We start from the raw sequence: 18,954 nt of genomic DNA, 5'->3' as shown, positions 1-18,954 counted from the left end.
CAGAAGCCACTCCAGAGCCCCCACCCCACCCTCACACACACAGACCTCTCCTTAGGTAATATATATTAAAAAATAAACCTCCAATTCAGGGTATAAAAACAGAGCAAAGGCACTTGGGGGTGGGGGGATGGAGGGGTGGCCCAACCCCAGGCAATACAGAGCTGGCCCGGGGAATGGGAGGTCACTGTGGGTCCGCCCTGGAATGAAGCCCTGAGTCCCCCAAGCAGAAGGCAGGAGGGAGAGAAGGCCAAGGCCAACGGGAGGTTGGGGGGAGGCAGTGATCCCAGCTGGGCCCCCCAGGCACGCCTGGCTCCCTCTCCTCAGGCCCTTGGGGTTGGAGATGCTGCGGCAGCTGTGCGGTGGGGGCGGGTGGCCCTCAGTCTTGCGGAAGGCCTGGGGGCTGGAGGAGAAGGGAAGCGGAGAGATGAAGACAGCAGCAAAGGCGGGGAGATGGCGGGGGAGAGGGTGTGGAGTTGGGAGGACAGAGGTGGGGGGCAAAGAGGAGGGAGGGAAGGGAGAGGATGGGCAGGGAGGGGACAGAAGAGCCCGAGAAGCAGAAACTGATGGCCAGGAGGTGGCACGGGGAGATACAGCGAGACCAAGGGAGAGAGATGGACGGGGCTGTGGACAAGGGAGCCCTGAAATGCCCACTCTGGTCCCTCCCCTCTGGGCAGTGTTGGGGCCTCTGGTTCCCCCACTCACCTGCCTGGGGCAGGGAGCCTCAGGTACAGCCAGGCTGGGGGACAGGGTTTTCCCCAAGCTGAGACAAGAGGAGTCGTAGGCGACAGAATTCCTCTTCCACCTCCTGGTTGGGCGGGGGGACGGGGGCAGAGAGGTCATCAATGAGTGAGGTCCCTCCACCGAGCCCCATCCTCCCCCCACTCTGACCCTCCCCCCAGGCCACCACCTCCAGCTGTTTAATGGTCTCCTCCAGGCTGAGCAGCTTCTCCTGAATGTCCTGGGTCTGGGTCTGTGTCAGGCTCGGGGGGCCGCCCCCGGGACCCCATCCCCTTCACGGGGAGGCCCCGCCCCACTATCTTCCTCCGAGGGAAACAGGAGTTGCTTCAGGGACAGCACTGGCCAGGGACAAGAGGACAGAGTCAGAGGCAGGACTGGCAAAGAGGGGAGGTGGGGTGCAGAGGTGAGCCTGTGGCTGGAGCTGGGGCAGGGTGGGAGGGCATGGAAGATGGCGTCCTGGGAGAGGTTGAATTGAAAGGTCAAGGAAGGGACAGAGGCTGCAGAAGGAGGGGCTCGGCCCCCTGAGGGTGGCGGTACAGGCCTGGCATGCAGGCCCGGGCAGGAGGCGAGCTGGAAAGCCGGGCTGGCAGCAGGACGGGACAGGACAGCACAGGGCTACCTTTCTCAAGGGCCTTGGCCGCCAGCTGGCCTTCAGGGCCAGGTCTGCAGTAGGGCAGGAGGGTGCTGAAGATTCTCTCCATGCGGCCTGGGTGGGGGAGCAGGGAGGGTGCTCAGTTCCGGCCGGGTGTCCTCGGCAACCCTGCCCCCTTCCAGCACCCCCCGAAAAGGCTCACCGTCAGCTGGGGGCATCTCTCGGCCACCACAGTTGCCATTGTCCGAGCTGCTGAGCAGGGGTTCCCGGGTGCTGTGGGGAGGAAGTACTGGGTGACCCCACAGCCCTGGGGGGCAGCAGGGAGACAACAGCAGGAGGCAAGGAGGTTCAGAGACAGAGAGAAATTGAGGCTGGAAGATGGAGACAGAGGGACCTGGAGAGGAGCCAGATGGGCTGTGACGGGGTGGTGGGTGTGCATGCACGTGCACACACATGCACACACACACACACACACACACAGGGCCAGAGCTCAGGTTCTGGGGCACAGAAAGAGGTCTCCCCCGGCTCCTCAGCCCTCCAATTTCCTCCCAGGCCCCTCACCTGCTTGGGCTGGGCCGGGGTTTGGGGCGAGAGGCAGGGGCAGGGACCTTCAAGGATCCAGCGGTCTCCGTGATGAGGGCACACCAGCTGGGGAGACAGGCCCCGGGGCAGTCAGAGCCCCCAGACCCTGTGTCAGGGCCTCCCACCGCCAGCCCTGCCCCTGGAGACCCGGGGCCTGGACCTCCTCTTCCACCCAAGCTTAGAACCCAGACCCCCTCACTTCTTCCGTTCCGACACGGTCTGGGCCACCAGCTCGTAGATCTGAGCCTCTTGGTCCCAGGTAAAAATGACATAGAAGGCTTTGTGATCTGCAGGAAGAGGGAGGGGGGTTTCGGAGCCAGGGTCACCCCACCTTGTGCCTCCCCTGAGCCTGGGCAAGCCCCTGACTGCGGTGGCCTCAGACGCCCCAGCTCAGTCCGTCCCTCCCTCTCACTCCCCCTAATCCATCAGGCAGCCAGTCCCCAGTCTGGCTCCACACACAAGCCCCTGGTGCAGCTTCCCGGCAGCACACGTGCAAACCCCTCCTCACTGGGCTCCCGCCCCCACCGCTGCTCCCCCACCATCCCCAAGAAGCAGCCACGGTGTCTTTTCGAACGCCGGTCAGAGCTGGCTGCTCCTGTGCGGGCACGTGTAGCCCTAAGATCTACAACCCGGCCCGGCCCCCCGCCATGGCGAGCTGGGGGCCTCTCACACCGCCCCCTTCTCAACCTCCGCAGCGGCCTCCCAAGTGCTAGAACGTGCGTTCCCCAGCTCTCTAGAGGGTCACCTCCCGTTCCACGGGCGGGTGTGCCCGGGGCCGCCGGGCCAGGCCTCACCGGTGGCCACCTCGCGGGTCATGGCGGACGTGAGCCGCAGCACGGGCCGCAGCATGGTCTTGCCGTCGGGGGTGGGCGTCAGTGTCCGGCTGTGCGACTTGAGCAGCAGCCGCTCGTCCTGGCGCTGGAGCAGTAGCAGCAGGTCGTCCAGCAGGAGCACGTGGACCTCTGCAGGGCAAGGCTGGAGCTCAGCGGCCTCCCCGCTCTGAGTGCCCCGCCCCTGGGCCCCACTCGGCGCCAGCACCCACCTACAGCCTTGTCCTTCGTCACCCGCCACGTCAGCGGGCCCTCGTGGACCAGCTTCCTCTTGGTGATATCTAGGTTCTGGAGGCAGGAAGGAGTCATGGTCGATGCAGGCGAGGGCAGGGGAGGGTCGGGATGATTCACAGGGCCAGGGTCATAGTCGGGGATCATCAGGAGGGGCAACCCGCTGGGAATGAGGAGGGGTGCAGGGCACAGGGGTGGCTCTCGCTCCCTGGGTGCATTATGGGAGACTCCCTGGGGCCAGAGGGTCAGGGCTGGCTGAGGGCAGGGGAAGGCAAGGGAGAGGAGAGGAGGGGAGGCCAGGGCAGGCAGAGCCACCTTGAACTCGTTCAGCATGGGGTCGCTGCTCTGCCGCAGGTGGGACAAATCCAGGCGCTTCTGATAATCCTTGAGCCGCTGGGGCAGGGAAGGGAGAGTCACGGGGACAACCCAAGGGCTGGGGCTGACCGACAGTGACCCCGAGGGGGACAAGCCAAGGGCTGGGCCCGACCTCCCAAGAAGTGGCCCCGGGGAGGACGAGACAAAGGCCGGGCCAACCTCTGCACACATTCGTCCCAGTGCCCTGGGCCCAGGGCCACACGCGGGCTCACCAGCAGGTCCTCCATGTCGCGCACAGCTTGGTTGACGTGGTGCAGAATTTCCCGGCAGCACTCAGCCGCCCGCTCCACTTTCTCCCGTTCGGCCAGCTCTTCTGTGGCAGAGGAGACACCGGCCCCGGTGAGCTCCAGCCCCGGAAGCTCAGGTCCCACAGCCACGCGGGAGATGGGAGAGCGGGGCCCGCGGTACCTGTGTTCTGCCCGATGCTCTGCAGGAGCAGGGGGTACTTGGTCAGGCGCTGCATCTCCGTGGGGATCATGTCCTTCAGCTGCAGGCGGCGGCACCGCGGGCGGCTCTCGGCCTCCTGAGGGGAGAGTAGCGTGGAGGCGGCTCACCTCGGGGACTGGGACACCAGCCCCCTCCGGGGCCCCGGGGTCCAGGCTTCCCCCTTACCTGCACAAAGGCGCAGAACCGAGGCTCCTTGCGCTGTTTGGCTTTGAGCTGCTCTAAGGCAAATGACTGGTGGCTGCAGAAGCGGGAGGAGATTTTCTGGAACCAGGAGCCTTCGGCACCATCAAACTATAGTGAGATTCAGGCCAGGGAGGGTGTCTCAGGTAGGATTGGAGAGAGCAGGGCCTCACGTGGGAATAGCGGCCTAGACAGGAGGACAGGGCTAGGGGCCCAGACCCCCGGGTCTTGATGGAGGGGAGGCTTGAGAGCTGGCCTCCTCGGGCCTGGATTCCAGGTCCCTGGCTGGGAGGAGGGGCTCCCAGGGGGGGCAGGGGCTGGGCACCCTCACCCGGGCCAGAAGTACATCTCCGATCTCCTCAATGAGGTAGCCACTATCCTGCCTCCGCTTCATCAGTTGATCGAGGAACTGGGCTGTGGAGCACGGTGAGGAAAGGGGGTGCTCTGTCAGGGCCCTGTGAGGACCTCCGTCAGGGTGCAAGGTTGTATGCAGAGCCGGTCAGGAGACGGTGGTGGCTGGGCTGCAGGGTGTCTGCCTGATCCTTGGGGCCAACGGGCTGTCCCCCACCCCACCCCCACACTTATTGATGTGCCCCATGGAATGTGAGCTCTGGGGGTCTGGGGCTGTCCCCACTGCTAGAAAAGAAGCTGGCCGGGGTAGGGACTCAGGGAGACGTGCTAGGCTCCAGGTCTAGCCGCCAAGGCCTTGAAGGAGGGGGCCCACGGTGGGGCGCACTGTGGGGCCGCTGCCCTGCACTCACAATGCACCTCGATGAGCTCGTCCAGGCTGGGGAAGATGTACTGTAGCTCCTCCAGGGGGAAGAAGCCTCCTTCCGCCATGGGCTGGTAGAAGAGGTCATGCAGCACCCGGAGCATGCGCACATGGGCCGCCTCGGTCACCAGCAGCTCTGGTGGGGGGCAAAGAACAGGCAGCATGGCTGGGGAGAGTGCAAACTACGGGGTGCAGTCTCAAGGGCAGGTTGGGAGAGGGGGACGAGGACGACTCTCTCTGGATAGTCATTTGCCCCTGAAATAGCCACTGAGGGTTCCTTAGCCCATCACTGCTTTTCCTCGGCCGCAGCAGCCAGCCAGGCTGTGGCCACGGCTCCCAGTTTGCCTGGCACCGATGCATTTCCCGGCACGTGGGATTTTCATTGCCAAAGCCAGGAAACTCCCAGGCAAACTGGGATGATACGGTCACACCACCACCAGCAAGCCTGCAGCTGTGTTTCGTGTCTAAAGGTCCAGTGAGTCTCTCAGCCTTGGTTTCTGGAACAACAACAACCCCTCAAACACACGCTGATAGCCTTGGATTCAGGGACCCCGCCCCCAGAGGGACCATATGCTTGGATTTCAGGGGCCCCAGGAGTTCCTGGAGACCGAATGTACAATTCCACATTATTCGTATTTTTCTGACTAGAGAAAGTGCTGTGCTGTCTGCTACGGTAGCCACTAGCCACATACGGGCCTTCGAAATTTAATTAAAATGAGATGAAATACAAAATTCACTTCTCAGTTGTACTGGTCACATTTCAAGGGCTTAAGAGCCATTATGTGGCTGGTGGTAACCATGCTGGACAGCACAGATGTTGCGTGTTTTCATGATTCCGGAAAATGCTATCAGATGGCGTTGCTTTACGTTTGGATCACGTCCCTAGGAGGGTAACACAAAAAGGATTCACCTAACTGCCCTAAAAATTCCAAACGAGTACCCTTCTTACTAAGTAACTTGTAAATGAACTTCCAAACCAGAGCTTCCAAAAAGGTCTTCTACTTTTGCCAAACCCCCCTCCGCACAATTTGAAATCACAGAAAAGAATCGAGACAGAAATGATACTCCCATCATCTCTCTGCCCAGAAGCAAGCACTGATATATTATCTTCTGAAACTTGCCCATTTCGCCCCTAAACGGTTAAGATCACAGTAATAACCGTCACATCGGAACGTTCTTACCCAGCCCCACACCCACGCTAAACATCACGTGAAACATCTCAGCTTCGTGACAGTCTTTTGGGGTAGGACCATTACTATCCGTGTTTCCCAAATAAGGAAGCAAGGATTTGCGCTAGAAATACAACTTTCTGTACCATTTCCAGCTCCTGCCTGCACTGTCCCGCACTACCAAAAACTCTCTGCGGACGTCAGTTCGACGGGCTGACAGCCACAGTCCTGTTCCACGAGTGGCTGTTCTACAATTTACATAATGAATGGCCCTCAATGGGAACAGGCCAGCTTGCAGTCCGGCCTGTTGTCATTGACCCCCGGGGGGACATCTCCCCGCACCTGTCTCTTCGGCAGAACTGGGCTGTGTGGCTGGCCACAGGGGGTGCAGGGAGGGGTACTCACCGCTGATAACCTCCTGCCGCTTCACCTGGCTCTTGGGCAGGCTGTGCAGGGTGCCTGGGGGGACGAGCTCCCGCCAGCCAGGGGGCTCTTCTGGTTCCAGCTCTAGTCCAGACCGACCTGGGTCCCCTTCATCTCCAGGCTCAGGGCTGTGGGACAGAGGCCTTGTTAGGGCCCTGGCTTGGGGCATCCCAGGGAGAAGACCTCCATTCCTAGTGTCCAACCCCCCTCTGTGGCCTTGGCATTCAATGCCTCCAAAGTAGCCCATATGCCCCCAGATCTCTAGAAAGAAGAGTCCCACACCTTTCCTGTGACCTTGGTGACCTTAGGATCCAAAACCCAGGTCTCTGTCACTCTGGCAACAACCCCGCCCCCACCATCCTTCTGACTCTCCAGGCTGCCTCAGTGGATGGGGGGAGGAATGACCTACGTGGCTCGTCGGGCAGGGCCAAGCACGGCCGTGGCAGAGCTGGGGTCCATGTCCACGTCACTCCGGGAGCGGCCCCCACCCCGGCCCTTAGCCCCGAGGCTGCCCCGGGAAGGCCGGCGGCGGTCACTCACCCGCAGGCTCTCCGAGCGCCCCAGACGCCCCGATAGCCTGGACCCCGAGGCCAAGGACAGAGTCAGCCAGAGGCCAGTACAGAGACAGGGAGAGACCAAGACAGGGACAGAGATGGGGAGAGACCAAGACAGGGACAGACGGGGAGAGGCCAGGACAGGGACAGAGGTGGGGAAATACCAGGTCAGGGACAGACAGACCAGGACAGGGACAGACAGAGACGGGGGTAGGGGAGACCAGGACAGAGATTGAACATGCAACAGAAGAGAGGAGAGAGTCAGAAGGAGCAGTGGGACTTCGGGGTGCTGGGGCAGTGGGGGTGGTCAGGAGGGGTAGGGAGGGAAACCCAGTATGGAGCACAGGACTGACCCCTCCCTTCCCTGAGGCAGGGGGATGGTGGGGGCAGAGCTGGGAGTGAGGTGGGGAAGGGGATTTTAATACTTAGCTCTTCTGCTGGGAGAGTGATGTCCCCACCCACCCCTTGCAGGGTGAAGGGGAGGGGGTGGCCCATGGGGAGAGGGGAGGGGCTGGGAGAAGTGGGGGAGGGGCTAGCCCTCCCCCAACCCAGGGCCCAGGCACCCACCTCTTCCACTTTCTGGGGAGAGAGGGGCACAGGGTCAGAGGTGGACCCAAATGGAACCCAACTCACCTCCCCCACCCACCCAAGGGTCCCCAAAGCAGCGGCACAAGGACAGGCAGGGGGCAGAGCCTGCCCCCCAACTGTGAGGGGGACAGGGCCCCCAGGCATGGAGCACACAGGGTGGGGGATGGAGGACAGGGCACGGGGAGGCAGGAGCAAGGCGCTGGGCGGTGGCTTAGAAGAGGAGGGAAGGGTTGAAAACCTGAAGGGGCTTGGAGCGCAAGAAGAGGAAGTGGGAGGAGGAGATGAGAAAAGAGGAAGCCGGAGAAGGAAAGAGAAGGCGGAAAATGGAAAAAAGGAGGAGGAGGGCAGAGTGGAGATGGTTCGGGGACAGCAGGTGCAGATGGCAGCGCGACCCGGCACACGGCACACGCCTCCCCAGCCTGGTAAGCCTGGTCCTGCTCCCAGCAACCCCTCCCCCCGCACCCGGCCCCGGGCACCTCTCTGTCTCAGCACCCTCCTCCGTGTTCTCCGGGGGCACCACGGGCTCCAGGCTGGCCGGGCCCTGCGGGGGCGGGTCCCCCAGCTCTGGTGGGGCATCAACACCTGTGCGGGCAGCGGGGGAGAGCGAGGCTGGCTGCCAGGCCCTTGTGGCAAGACCCATGCTCTGGGGGGGCCTCCGTGACCCCCGGGGAATGGGGGATGGGGGCTAAAACTACCCAACGCCGGCCAGACACCAGAGGCTGCCCTGTGCTTCAGCGGGGGACGGACAGGTGGAAATGGAAAGGCCTCTAAGAACACGGCTGTGGGCAGCTGGGGCCGGCGGGGGGCGGAGGCGGTGAAGAAAACACTGAAGCAGGGGAGACCGGGTGCTCTGCATGATGCCTCCGCGTCCATTCCCTCTCCCGAGCCTCAGCCAGGACTTACGGGAAGTGGGGGGGGGGGGGTCCCATTTAGAAACGAGGAGCCTGAGTCTCAGACAGAGGAGTGACTCCCGAGATACAACACAACTAAGCCGCAGAGCCAGGATCTGAACCCAGGCCCAGCCAAGCAGCTGTCTCAGATCCGTGGGGTGACTGACAGTGTACTGAGAGGGTCCTGGGAAATGCCGCTGTGGGGGGCTGACGGGAAACGTAGTCCAAACAGGTGGGAAACGCATCACCTGGAGAGCAGTGGGAGCCTGAGAGGAAAGCTGTGGAATGGGTGAACTGAGGGAAGGGGGTGGTTTTCTTAACAAGACCGGTGACCAGGAGCAGGGAGGGGCGGTCTCTCTGAGAGACCCAGGAAACTCACCTGGCTCCCGGTCAGGGCTGTCCCCAGACAGAGGGTGCAGAGAAACTCCAGGGATGTCCTGCCCGGCAGCTCCAGTGTTCCGGTCCCGGGAGGGCACCCCCAGGCCTCCCTTCCTTTCTGTAAGGCCTGGCTTCTCAGCTGGGGAAACATCCAGAAGAAAGTGGAAATGAGAGCCCAGTGACTCTAACCCACACAGCAGCCTGTGCTCCAGCTCCATCCTCCCACCCCCCACCCCCTCCCCGAGGCCCCCAGCTAGCTTCAGGACCATTACCATCAGCCTCGACTTTGAGGTGTCGGAAATCTGGGGCTGAAATGAAAAGACGGGACCATGAGGCGGGGGCGGTGTGGGGGAAGTCAGGGAGGGCCGGGGCCAGCCACCTCACCCTGGGGCTCTCCCCGATTCCAGCGGGCAGCATCCAGGAAGATGCTCAGGCCTTTCTTCGTCTTGGTTGGCTCATCTGACCGCCGATTCCCTATCATCTAAGGGAAGGAGGAGAGTGGAGAGGGGGCTGTGCATTTCTGAGACCCCAACAAAGCTGAGCCAGACCCCAGGAGGCCAGAGTCACGGGGCTCCCCAGGAGTCCCTGGGGAGAAAGGGCCAGGTTTGGGCGCTCAGGGAAGCACCTTTTTTCGGAAGAAATTCCTCCCTGACTTCTTGTCCCCGCTCTTGGTCCGCACCCCAAGGTGGCGCATGTACAGGCTGATGGCGTTGACCACAGCGGCACTGTGGGAAGGGGATGGTGAGGGCCCCGACACGTGCACAGATGCGCACACGCCCATGGCCGCAGGGACACCGCTATCCCCAAGCCTTCCCCTCCACGTTCGCTCCCCACCCCAACCCCACAACAGCTTCCAAGTGAGTGTCTGAGGAAGGGGGAGAGGGCTCCGGAGGACAGGGCCAGGGATGCCGTTCCATGCCCAGGCCCCCAGACCCCTGGTCCTCCTCCCTGGGTCCCAGGGGGCTAAATGCCTCTCCTGCTGTCCTCTCTGCTTCCATCACCTCTTTTCCTCATCAGTCGAGATGGTGTGTCTGTAAAAAAGAAGAAAGAAGTTTGTGATAAACTTGCTGGGACAGGAGAGAAAGAAGAGGCAGAGAGGGAGAGTGCCAAGGCTGAGGGGAAGGAGGATCACAGCAGGGAGGAGTGTCTCTTTCGAGGGCACCAAGGGCAGCCGGGAGCTGCAAGGACAGGACCCAAGCGCCAGGCCCACATGCAAGGCTGTGGAAAGACCTGGAAACTGGGAGGGTGCCCCAAAGCTGGGAAGAGAGGACACAAAACCAGACAACCAGACGTTTTAAAATGCAAGGGCCAGGGGACCCAGAGCCCAAACGTTAAGGAACGAACCGTGAAGTTGCAGGGACCACCCCCCCCCCCCACCAGGCTGGACAGGGCACGGGCCCCACTCACTGCATCTCTTCCAGGTGGGTCAGCAGCCGCTCGGCCAGGTGCCGCTCCCGGGCCTCAAAGCTGGCACGGTCCCGCCCCACCCAGGCCTCCAGCTGGGTCAGGTCGTGCTCCCAGGGCGTCATGCCCATGAGCCGCTTGGAGCGGAAGTCCTCCAGCAGCTGGCTGACGGTGGCCTGCTGGCTCTGCACCACCTCCTGCACAAACTGCCGCTGGAGGTCCTCGGAGAGGAGGTCGGGCCGTGTGCGGTCTGTGTAGGGACACAGGCAGGGGGCTGGAGGCCAGTTCCACCCACCCTTGGGCTGCAGTGACCAGGGGGAAGGGGAGGAGGAATCTCTACTGTCCCCGTGAGCAGAAAGGGTGGCCTCCCTCCCTGAGACTCCCGGATACCCCAGCCCCCCGGCTAGCAACCTCTCCCCCACCCACAGTCCCCTTTTCTCTCCTTACCAAGTTCAAAGGCGACAGTGGGAGGGACTGGCACCCGCAAAACCTGCTCGGGACAGAGAACAGAGAACAGAATGAAGGAGAGGACTGGGCAGTGGTGGGGTCACGGGACCGCAGCCCAGGAGCCCACTGGGAATGACTGTCTGAGGGGAGGGAGCGGCGGAGGGTGGACCAGGGTGGCCCAGAGTCTCCCCAGGACCAAGGAATGGGGCGGGGAGGGGCTGGGGTCCCCCGAAGGTGTTTCTCACCGCGGTCTTTTCCAGGAAGCTGTGGCAGAAGTCGAGGAAGGCCTTTCTGGCCTCCTTAGGGCCCAGTGAACCCAGCATGTCCGCGTGCAGGCAGCAGAGCTGGGGAGACAGACTGTCACTCGTCTTCTTCCCCCTCCCCAAACCATATTCTCCCTCAAAAAGCCTGGGGCTCAAACCTTCTGCTAGTGCTCCCTGATTTCCATCATCCCCTCCCCCCCCCCACCCGGCCACCCAGGCCCTTGCCTCTCTTGGCCTCCCTGGGGCCACCAAGAGCATTTGCTAATTTTCTGTCCCGTGAAATGGCTCTCTCCGATTCTGTCTCCTGGCGTCACCTGCTACACTAAGACAGCTAGGGGCGCGTACCAGATGCTGCTCTAAACCCTTTAACCACGTTAACCTGGTCAACGTTATCCCATTTTACAGATAAGAAAACTGAGCTGAAGAAGCTTGCTCGAGGTCACACAGCTAGTAAGTGGCAAAGTTGGGATCAGAATCCAGGCAGCCTATTCCACTACACCCCACTGCCTAGGAACACCGTGAGCAGGGCGCCCGGGGGGCTTAGTCAGTTAAGCATCCGGCTCTTGATTTCAGCTCAGGTCATGATCCTCAGAGTCGTGAGATTAAGCCCAGAGCTGGGCTCCGTGAGCTGGGGGTGGAGCACGCTTGAGATTCTCTCCCTCTCACTCTGCCCCTCCCCCTGCTCTGCTGGTGGGTGCTCTTGCTCTAAAAAAAAAAAGCCACAATACCACGAGAGACTTGAGGATGCGTGTGCGCGCGCGTGTGTGTGTGTGTGTGTGTGTGTGTGTGTGTGTGTGAGGTTCTGACTCGTCTGTGCCCCAGACAAGGCCCAGTGCACAGTGGGGGCTGAGTAAATAAACAGGTGGACAAGTGGGCTCTCTCATTCATTTACCGCTCTTTTCCTGAGGCTGGCTGTGTGTCAGCCCCATGCTGGGTGATGCTGGCAGGGCACTGGAAACTCCAACCGGGCTCCTGGGGTCTCTCGTCCGGTAAGGGACATGGTCTCTGCGCTAAGGACTTGCCCCAGCAGGGGCAAGAATCTATTTCTCTGCTGTAACCATTTCCAACAAATCTGCGTCTGCACACCCCCAAACTCCAGGAGAGGCCAACAGGAAGCAGCCCACGGGACCGCAACTCTTTCTTGGCCGCTTTCCCAGCTGATGAGGTGAGGGAGCAGCAGGAGGACAGATTCCAAATGCTGGGGTGCGGGGAAGGGGGGCATCTGGGTCACCTCAGCCAAGCCCCCGGCCCTCGCCAGGCCTCAGTTTCCACATCTGTAAAAGGCCATGGCAGTCAGCACCACCCTGGGCTGAGTTCCAAGAGCTCAGGTTCTAGAAACCTCAGGTTCAGTAGGGGGACCCCCTCGCCCGGAGGGCTAGAGCCTCCATTCACAGGCAAGGGGCAGCTACTTTTCTGGAGAGAAGGCACCTTCCCGATTCCTGCCGATCTCGGAAGCCACAGGATCAGTCAATGCGCCCTCCCTTCTGCATCCCCCAGGCATCCTGCCCTGGCATTTCTATCAATCTCTGGTTTCCAGAGGGACCTACTATGCATTTCCAGTGCAGTCCAGTGCTCTAGGCTACCCCCTAACTGCAGCCTGTGCTGGGTTGCCCTGGGTCATCTTGGGAGGAGATCCTTGCCTGGAACCCCCTCCAGCCCGAGCGGTGGCCTCTTCCTTTCTAAATCACCCACTGGGTTCTCTGGACTCTGCATGTTTCCGGACGGCATGGCTCTCTGGGCATCCACCACCGCCCAGGTAATTTCTGTCTGATATCTGTGGATCATCAACTGCATTCTCTCTGCCTTGTGGGCTGCTTGTGGTGGCTTCTTATTTCTGGACCGGGACCTCCTGTGCCACCTGGACCTGGGAAGGCTAGTGGCTTTCTCCCGTGCACCAGCCCTGAATGACCGGTGGCACCTGCCGAGGCCACAGAGGGGGATCCACTTGCAGGGTCAGTGGGAAAGGTCGCTGTCACTGCCACGGGCTGGGAAGGCGGGGGTGGGGCACGGTCTCTGCCAGCTTCAGGATTCCCTGCTGCCCTCCAGGTGCCCCTGCTGGGTGTACTCTCCCGCCTGCACCTGCTGCTCACGGAGACGGACACGGGGCACCTGCAATCCTGTCGGGATCACGCGGCTAGTTCTCTGGCTCTCTGTTTCTAGATCTTGTGCTGTGTATTCTGGATCTGTTTTCCAAACCCTCCCAGCTCATCTTCACTAGTCCATCTCTCTGAGCGCTGTGGCCTGTCCCGGCCCCACCCCTCCCTCTGCCCACCCGGCCTTGCCCTCACCAGGGGTCCCGGCTCAAACTGCAGGGCGACGTGCTGCAAGAAGGCCATGAGGTGGGCAGGCCGCCGCTTCACCTGCTCCAGACTCTGGAACTGGCTGTTTTGCTCCTCTGCATTCTGAGGGTGGGGATGGGGGTGAGACGGCGGGGAGAAGGGGAGCCTTGGGCTTGACCCGTCCCCCACCCACACCACCACGGGCAGTGGTGTCTACGTTGTAAGGGTGGTGGCCAGCGCTGGTGTCGGGGACAGGGGATGAGATCTAATGTTATGCATGTGGGTGACAAGGACAGGCATTAGGAGACAGAGTAGGGGTCTGTGCCGCAATTAAGGAAGACGGTGACAAAAACCAGGGTGAGAGTAAAAAGGGTGAAAGTCTGTGCTCTAATGGGGCATCAGGGATGGGGTAGTAGGGGACGGCAAAGTGGTACCCAGAAGATTAGAGAAAGAGGGGCGAGCGGCGAGAGGAGGCAGGGGGCAGCATCCAACGATGGACCTAAGGAGGGAGGGGACCCTGAAGATGGGACTTGAGGGCTGGGGCCTAGGGAGACTGGGACAGAAGCTTTTCCACCCCTCACCGTCTCCAGCTCATTCTCAAAATCTTCGTCTTCAGCCCCGATGATGCTGACTGGCACCAGGCCAGGCCGCGGTGGTCCCGGGGCCTGTGGAAGAGGGATGGCTTCAGCTCACAGTGCTCCTCACTTCAGTCCCCCAGTCCTCTCACCCCAGGCTCTCTCCACTCACCAGCCCGCGGGCAATGTCGTCTGCCTCCATGGGCTCCACAGGGCTGAGGAAGAGGAGGGGCCACGGTTAGGGGGGGCAGGAGGCAGCGGCACAGGCACAGGGCGGTTACTCACAGATTCCTGGCCCAGGTGTGAAGGTGAGTAAACAGCACCCCCCCCCCCCCAATCCCGGCCTCCGCAGCTCAATGGGGCCTCTGTGTGGCGACAAAGAGCCCTTCAGAGGCCAGCCAGGGCGGGGAGCCCAAGGACAGGGAGCCTTGGAATGGGGGGAGAGATGGGGGCCCAGGAGCCTGGGTCCATGAGAGAGCTGTGGACATGAGAGCCTGTAATTTGGGGTCCCTAATGGAGGAGGGGCCGGGGGGCCTGGACTCCTGGGTCTGAGGGAGGAAGGGGCTGCAGGCTGGGTCCTAGGGAGGCAGGGCCTGGAGCCAAGCAGAGTTGGGAAGGTTGAAAGGGAGGTAGAAGGGAGATAACTGGGGTGTGGGGGGCTCTCCTCCATCTGACAGGCTTGGGGCAGGATGTTGCCTCTGAACCCACCAGCCCCACTTCCTGTGACAGGAAACCTAATGGCAGATCCCCCAACCCCCAACTCGCTCTACATTAGAAAACAAAACTGAACCTCCTTCCCCAAACCCAGCAGTTTCTTTCCCTCAGGGACCCGGTATCTTCCCCAGCTTCCAATCCCAAAAAACAAGGGACAGTCCTCAGCCAGTCCATCCCCAAGGGGTGTCGGTCTCCCTCACCCTGCATCAGTCTGTCTGGTCGGCCCTCCTGCCCCAGCCAGCTCTCCCTGGCTGTCTGTCCCATGAATGTGCCTCAGGTCTTTGCCTCTCTTCTCCCTGTCTCCCTTTCCTCCCTCCCTTCCGGCCCGTCTCACTTCCCCACCATCTCTGCCTCCCTTCCGAGTCAGGAACCTCCCCCTAACACTGCTTCTGCTGCTCCCTGCCTGTCCCCTGTGTCTCCGCCTGTCTTCCCATGTCTGGCTCTGCAGCCACCTCTCCAAGTCCTCTCCGAGTCACTGTGTCAGATGCTGTCTCTCATCTCTCTCTCTCCCATCTCTTGCTGTCTCTCCCATCTTGTCTCCCTTAGAGTCTCCACTTCCCCCTGTGCCTTCCCACCGCCATCTTCTGTGTCCTTAATTAGGCTGACTAATGCCACTCGAGCCCGTGTCAGGCGGGAAGGAGCTGTGGAAACAGGGTGGGGTGGACCAGCAGGGCTGTGGGGGGGGGCCTCTCCCAAAGCTATTTATAACCCCGGTCGCCTCAGACCCAGCCTTCTCCCTCCTCCACAGGCCTCCTCCCTGGCACTCAATAAACGGTGGCTATGATTTTGATTAGGCTCATCAGACAGCGACGCTTTCTGGAGTCTTCAAGTGCTGTCCTGTGGGTTCCCCAGGGCACGCGTTGTTTTTATTCTTTTCCATAGAGTGTATCTGTCCAACTTCAAGTTTGGGTTAACTTAAGATTTGAGCACCGTTTAAACTTCACTTAAATAAATTTGTAAACCAAGGCAAAAAGAAAAAAAAAATAGTGCTTATTTATGACAAAAGCTAAACTTACCTAGCACTTACAGTGTGCTAGGCATCGCTCTCAGTGCTTCTCACATACGAACTCAACGCTCACAACCACAAGCACCCCATGCGATTAGTATTCCCGTTCGAGATGGAAAACCTTCACCAGGCCACCAGCTGCAACTTCTGGGCTGGAAAACATGACCACGCACATGGAACGTCCGTGCTCATCCCACTTGGGGGGGGAAGGGGCGGGGCGAGGGAAGGTTCAACAGAGGCAGGGAGGTTCCAAAAGGGCAAAGGAAAGGACCCACATTATGTGAGCAAATGCTCAGTGCCAGGCAGACCCGGAATCATGCACTAGATGCTCGTGACCTGCTTCATTCCTCATCACGCTAATACGAAATAATAGCTAACACCTGATCTGCGCTTAAGGGCCACTGAGTATGTGCCGGGTACAACGTAACTGTTTTATAGGTATTAACTCATTGAATCCTCTAAATGAACCCTGGAGTTCAGTTTTATAACTATCCCCCTTTTACAGAAGAGGAAACTGAGGCACAGCGCCAGGATTCAGACCCACGTAGTCTGGCTCCAGAGTTTATGCATTTATCAGAATGTGCTGCTTCAGAGCATGGGGAAACCCCACCCCAACCTTAAGAAACTAAAATCTGAACCGAAGCTGAGACCTATAGGGTCTCTTTATGGTGTCTGGGGAAGTCAGAGGTATGTGGGCACTGTGACCTGGGCAGGAGTGCAGGCTGCTGCTGAGGCTGCTTCACAGGGACTTAGGGCTCAGAGAGGATGCTGGCAGGGAAGGTGAGGGGTTGGCTGCTTAGGAGATACAGGGTGAGGGGCTGCCACAAAGGGCAATTATAGGTTGAAGCCATCAGATGGATCTCTAGGCAACTGACAAGGCCTAAGGTCCAGCAGAGGGGACGCTGTGTGCATGGGACTGGGGGTGGTGCTGGCTGGGGAAGGTTTAGAAGGTTCTTAGAGATAAGGGTCCTAAAGCAAAGCAGACACGGGTCGGGGACTACATGGGCGCCTGGATTCTGTGCAAGGTTTGGGGTCTATAAGACATTGCATGGATGACCCTGGTCTCCAAGAACCTCTGGGAGGGAGCCTTTAAGAACCTAAAATAGAGTATTCAAATTAAGTCCATGAAGGGCCCTTGGAATGTATAAGGCCCCAGATTCTATTTGACACATGGTGGGTCTACACGGATCTGGGGATCACACAGAATCATGATTCCATATGTAAAATAGCCAGTTCCTGGGACCTATGTAAGGTAAAAAGGGAACCAGGATTCTATAGGAGCCTGTGGTAGTCCCAAGACCTAGGATCTACAGGGCCCAGGATTCTAGGAGGTACTAATGACTGATCTATTAAGAAGCCTGCCTCTATTAAGAAGCCGAGTTTCCATGGGGGGCTAGCAGAAAGCTGGTGAGCCTGTAGGGCCTTGTAATTTATATGGAACGTGGCGGATCCATAACAGCCCCAAATCCTATGTGGGACGTGGCGGGTCTATACGGGCCCCAAATCCTACAGGGGACGTGGCGGTTTGCACGGCCAGGGATGCTGGGGCGGACCTGCGGAGTCAGGGTTTGACGCCTGACAGGGGCCGCGTCCCTCACCTGCTCCTGGTCGTTGGAGTATCCACCGCAGCCGCCAGAACCGAAGTCTCGGCGCGCCGGTCCCCCACCCCCAACTCCGAGTCGCTCTAGCTGTCCCCAAATCTACCTTTGCTTCCAGCTCCACTCCTCCCGCCAGCCACTCTAGCCCAGCTCCTGCCAGGCTACTGCCCAGGCGACTCTACTCCTCCCGCCGGCCGCTCTAGCTCTTCACTGCGCCACGCTGGCCAGACAGGGCCTCTCTGGCCTGCCTTGGAGGACTGGCGTTTCCGTATCTCGACTGCTCCTGTCACTCTACCCTGCCCGGCCCCCAGGCCGACTAGAAAGTGGTTCCAGCCCCCTGGCCAAGGCTCAATTCGAGAGCTCCGAGTCACCCGTGGCCCTTAGTCTCCGGACTGGGCTCCCCACCCTATCTTGCCTTCCTAACTCCGGAACCAGCTGAATTCCCAAGGTGTACGTTAATTTTTCCCCGCATCCCCCACTCCCCACCCCCCGCCCCGGCCGCACGCTTTCTGCTGGGGCTGTAATGCAAAAATCCTGTGTTCCAGCGTACCTTTCCCGCAGATACGTTTCCAGTGTAACCTGGAAAAAGTAATTACCTCTTTCCGAGCCTCAGTCTTCCCACCTGTACAATGGGGGGAAGGTCTCTAGCTCTGTCCCCTACAACCCATGTCTCAGGGTATAACCAATGGCCCAGAAAAAGAGCTTTCCAAAACTGCTTTCAAACGGCGCTCTGCAACTTTCAGCTTCACCGCGGCCTACGGCGTGGTTACGGACGTTTTTCTTTTTAAGTGGCCCTAAAGCATGTGGAGTCGGAGGAAGGTGCTTGAAACACCTGCAAGTTCAAATCCCAACTCCACTCGGTCTCACGGTGTGTGTACCCTGGGATGAGTCGGTTCCGCTCCCCGAGCCTCAGTTTCCCCAGCAGTACAATGGGAGTGGTCATCCGTCCTCGGCTACACAATTGGGAGGCCTTGACCCCGGCCTCGCACCCCTCACCCCCACTTACTGGGCATTCGGCAGGCATGAGCTCTCTCTCCTCTTTGCCCCTTTGACAGATGGGAAAACTGAGGCCCGGGGAAGGGCGGCCGCTGGCTCTGTGGGGCGCAGCGAAGGCCCCTCCACTGACGGCAGCGCCCCGGCCCCCTCCCTCCTCCTCCCCACTTCCCCCGGCAGCCGAGGGGCGGGAGGCCGGGCGGGGCCAGGGACGGTGTACCTGGTGTCCGCGCGGGGAGGCGACCGGCGGGGCGCCCGAGGTCGGGCTCGGCGATCCCGGGCCCTGTGTCCCGGCTCCCGCTTCCTGACTCTGGCGGGGCAGGAAGTTGGGGCGTTTTTCCGGAGGCCCCCGCCCCGCCGCCCCTCCCCGCTTCCTGCCCGCGCCCCGCGCCCGCCCGGCACCTCCGCTTCCTTCCCCTTCTTGCCGCTCGCCCGGCCCCTCCTTCCCCCCCTCGGCAGGGGACCCGTGGGCCCCAACCCCGCCCCGGCCCCGCCCGGCCCCTCCCGGCTTTGTCCGTCTGTCCATCCGCAGGGCGTCGGCCCCACGTTTCTCGCCCCTGCCGGGTGTCCGCCATCGCCTCCCTTGCTTTCCGTCCGGGTCTCTCGGTCTTCCTCTCTTTTATTTGCCTCGCTGCGCGTGTTTCTTTACGTGCCCCTCTCTGCCACTTTCTCTCCGTTGGGGTCTTTTCCTCCCGCTCCCTCCTGCCCCCCTCCCCCCCCCCCACCGCTTCCCCTCGTTGTCCCTCCCCTCTGTCACTTCTCCCTCAGAGCCCTTCTCTTCCCACCTCCGGGGCTCTGTATCTCTCTGCATCGCCACCTCAGTCATTTCCCCCACTGTTGCTTTCCTTAGAGTCTCGGGGTGGGGGTGGGGGTGGGGTCAGCCTCTCCGTGTCCATTTTTTCATGGACCTTTCCTTTCTCTCTCTT

General features: G+C 60.8%; 1 protein-coding gene across 1 annotated transcript; it reads right to left on the bottom strand.

Moving 5' to 3' along the window:
* Positions 1–46: 46 nt before the first annotated feature.
* On the bottom strand, positions 47–18,387 carry ARHGEF1 (Rho guanine nucleotide exchange factor 1). Its single transcript, XM_042968513.1, is given in 31 exon segments — positions 47–400; positions 703–805; positions 908–982; positions 985–1,076; positions 1,358–1,444; positions 1,533–1,603; positions 1,892–1,978; positions 2,112–2,199; positions 2,707–2,874; positions 2,955–3,030; positions 3,289–3,366; positions 3,561–3,661; positions 3,757–3,871; positions 3,961–4,086; positions 4,307–4,389; positions 4,737–4,883; positions 6,322–6,467; positions 7,958–8,063; positions 8,751–8,888; positions 9,022–9,057; positions 9,134–9,230; positions 9,375–9,474; positions 9,751–9,780; positions 10,157–10,403; positions 10,601–10,643; positions 10,846–10,944; positions 13,152–13,265; positions 13,724–13,807; positions 13,890–13,932; positions 15,459–15,589; positions 18,249–18,387. Coding segments are annotated over 29 exon segments (2,775 nt in total). The 5' UTR covers positions 15,473–15,589; positions 18,249–18,387; the 3' UTR covers positions 47–400; positions 703–721.
* Positions 18,388–18,954: the final 567 nt, after the last annotated feature.

The sequence above is a fragment of the Panthera tigris genome, chromosome E2 (assembly GCF_018350195.1).
Source record: "Panthera tigris isolate Pti1 chromosome E2, P.tigris_Pti1_mat1.1, whole genome shotgun sequence".
Classification (NCBI taxonomy): Eukaryota; Metazoa; Chordata; class Mammalia; order Carnivora; family Felidae; genus Panthera; species Panthera tigris.
This window is presented reverse-complemented; position numbering and strand designations above follow the sequence as displayed.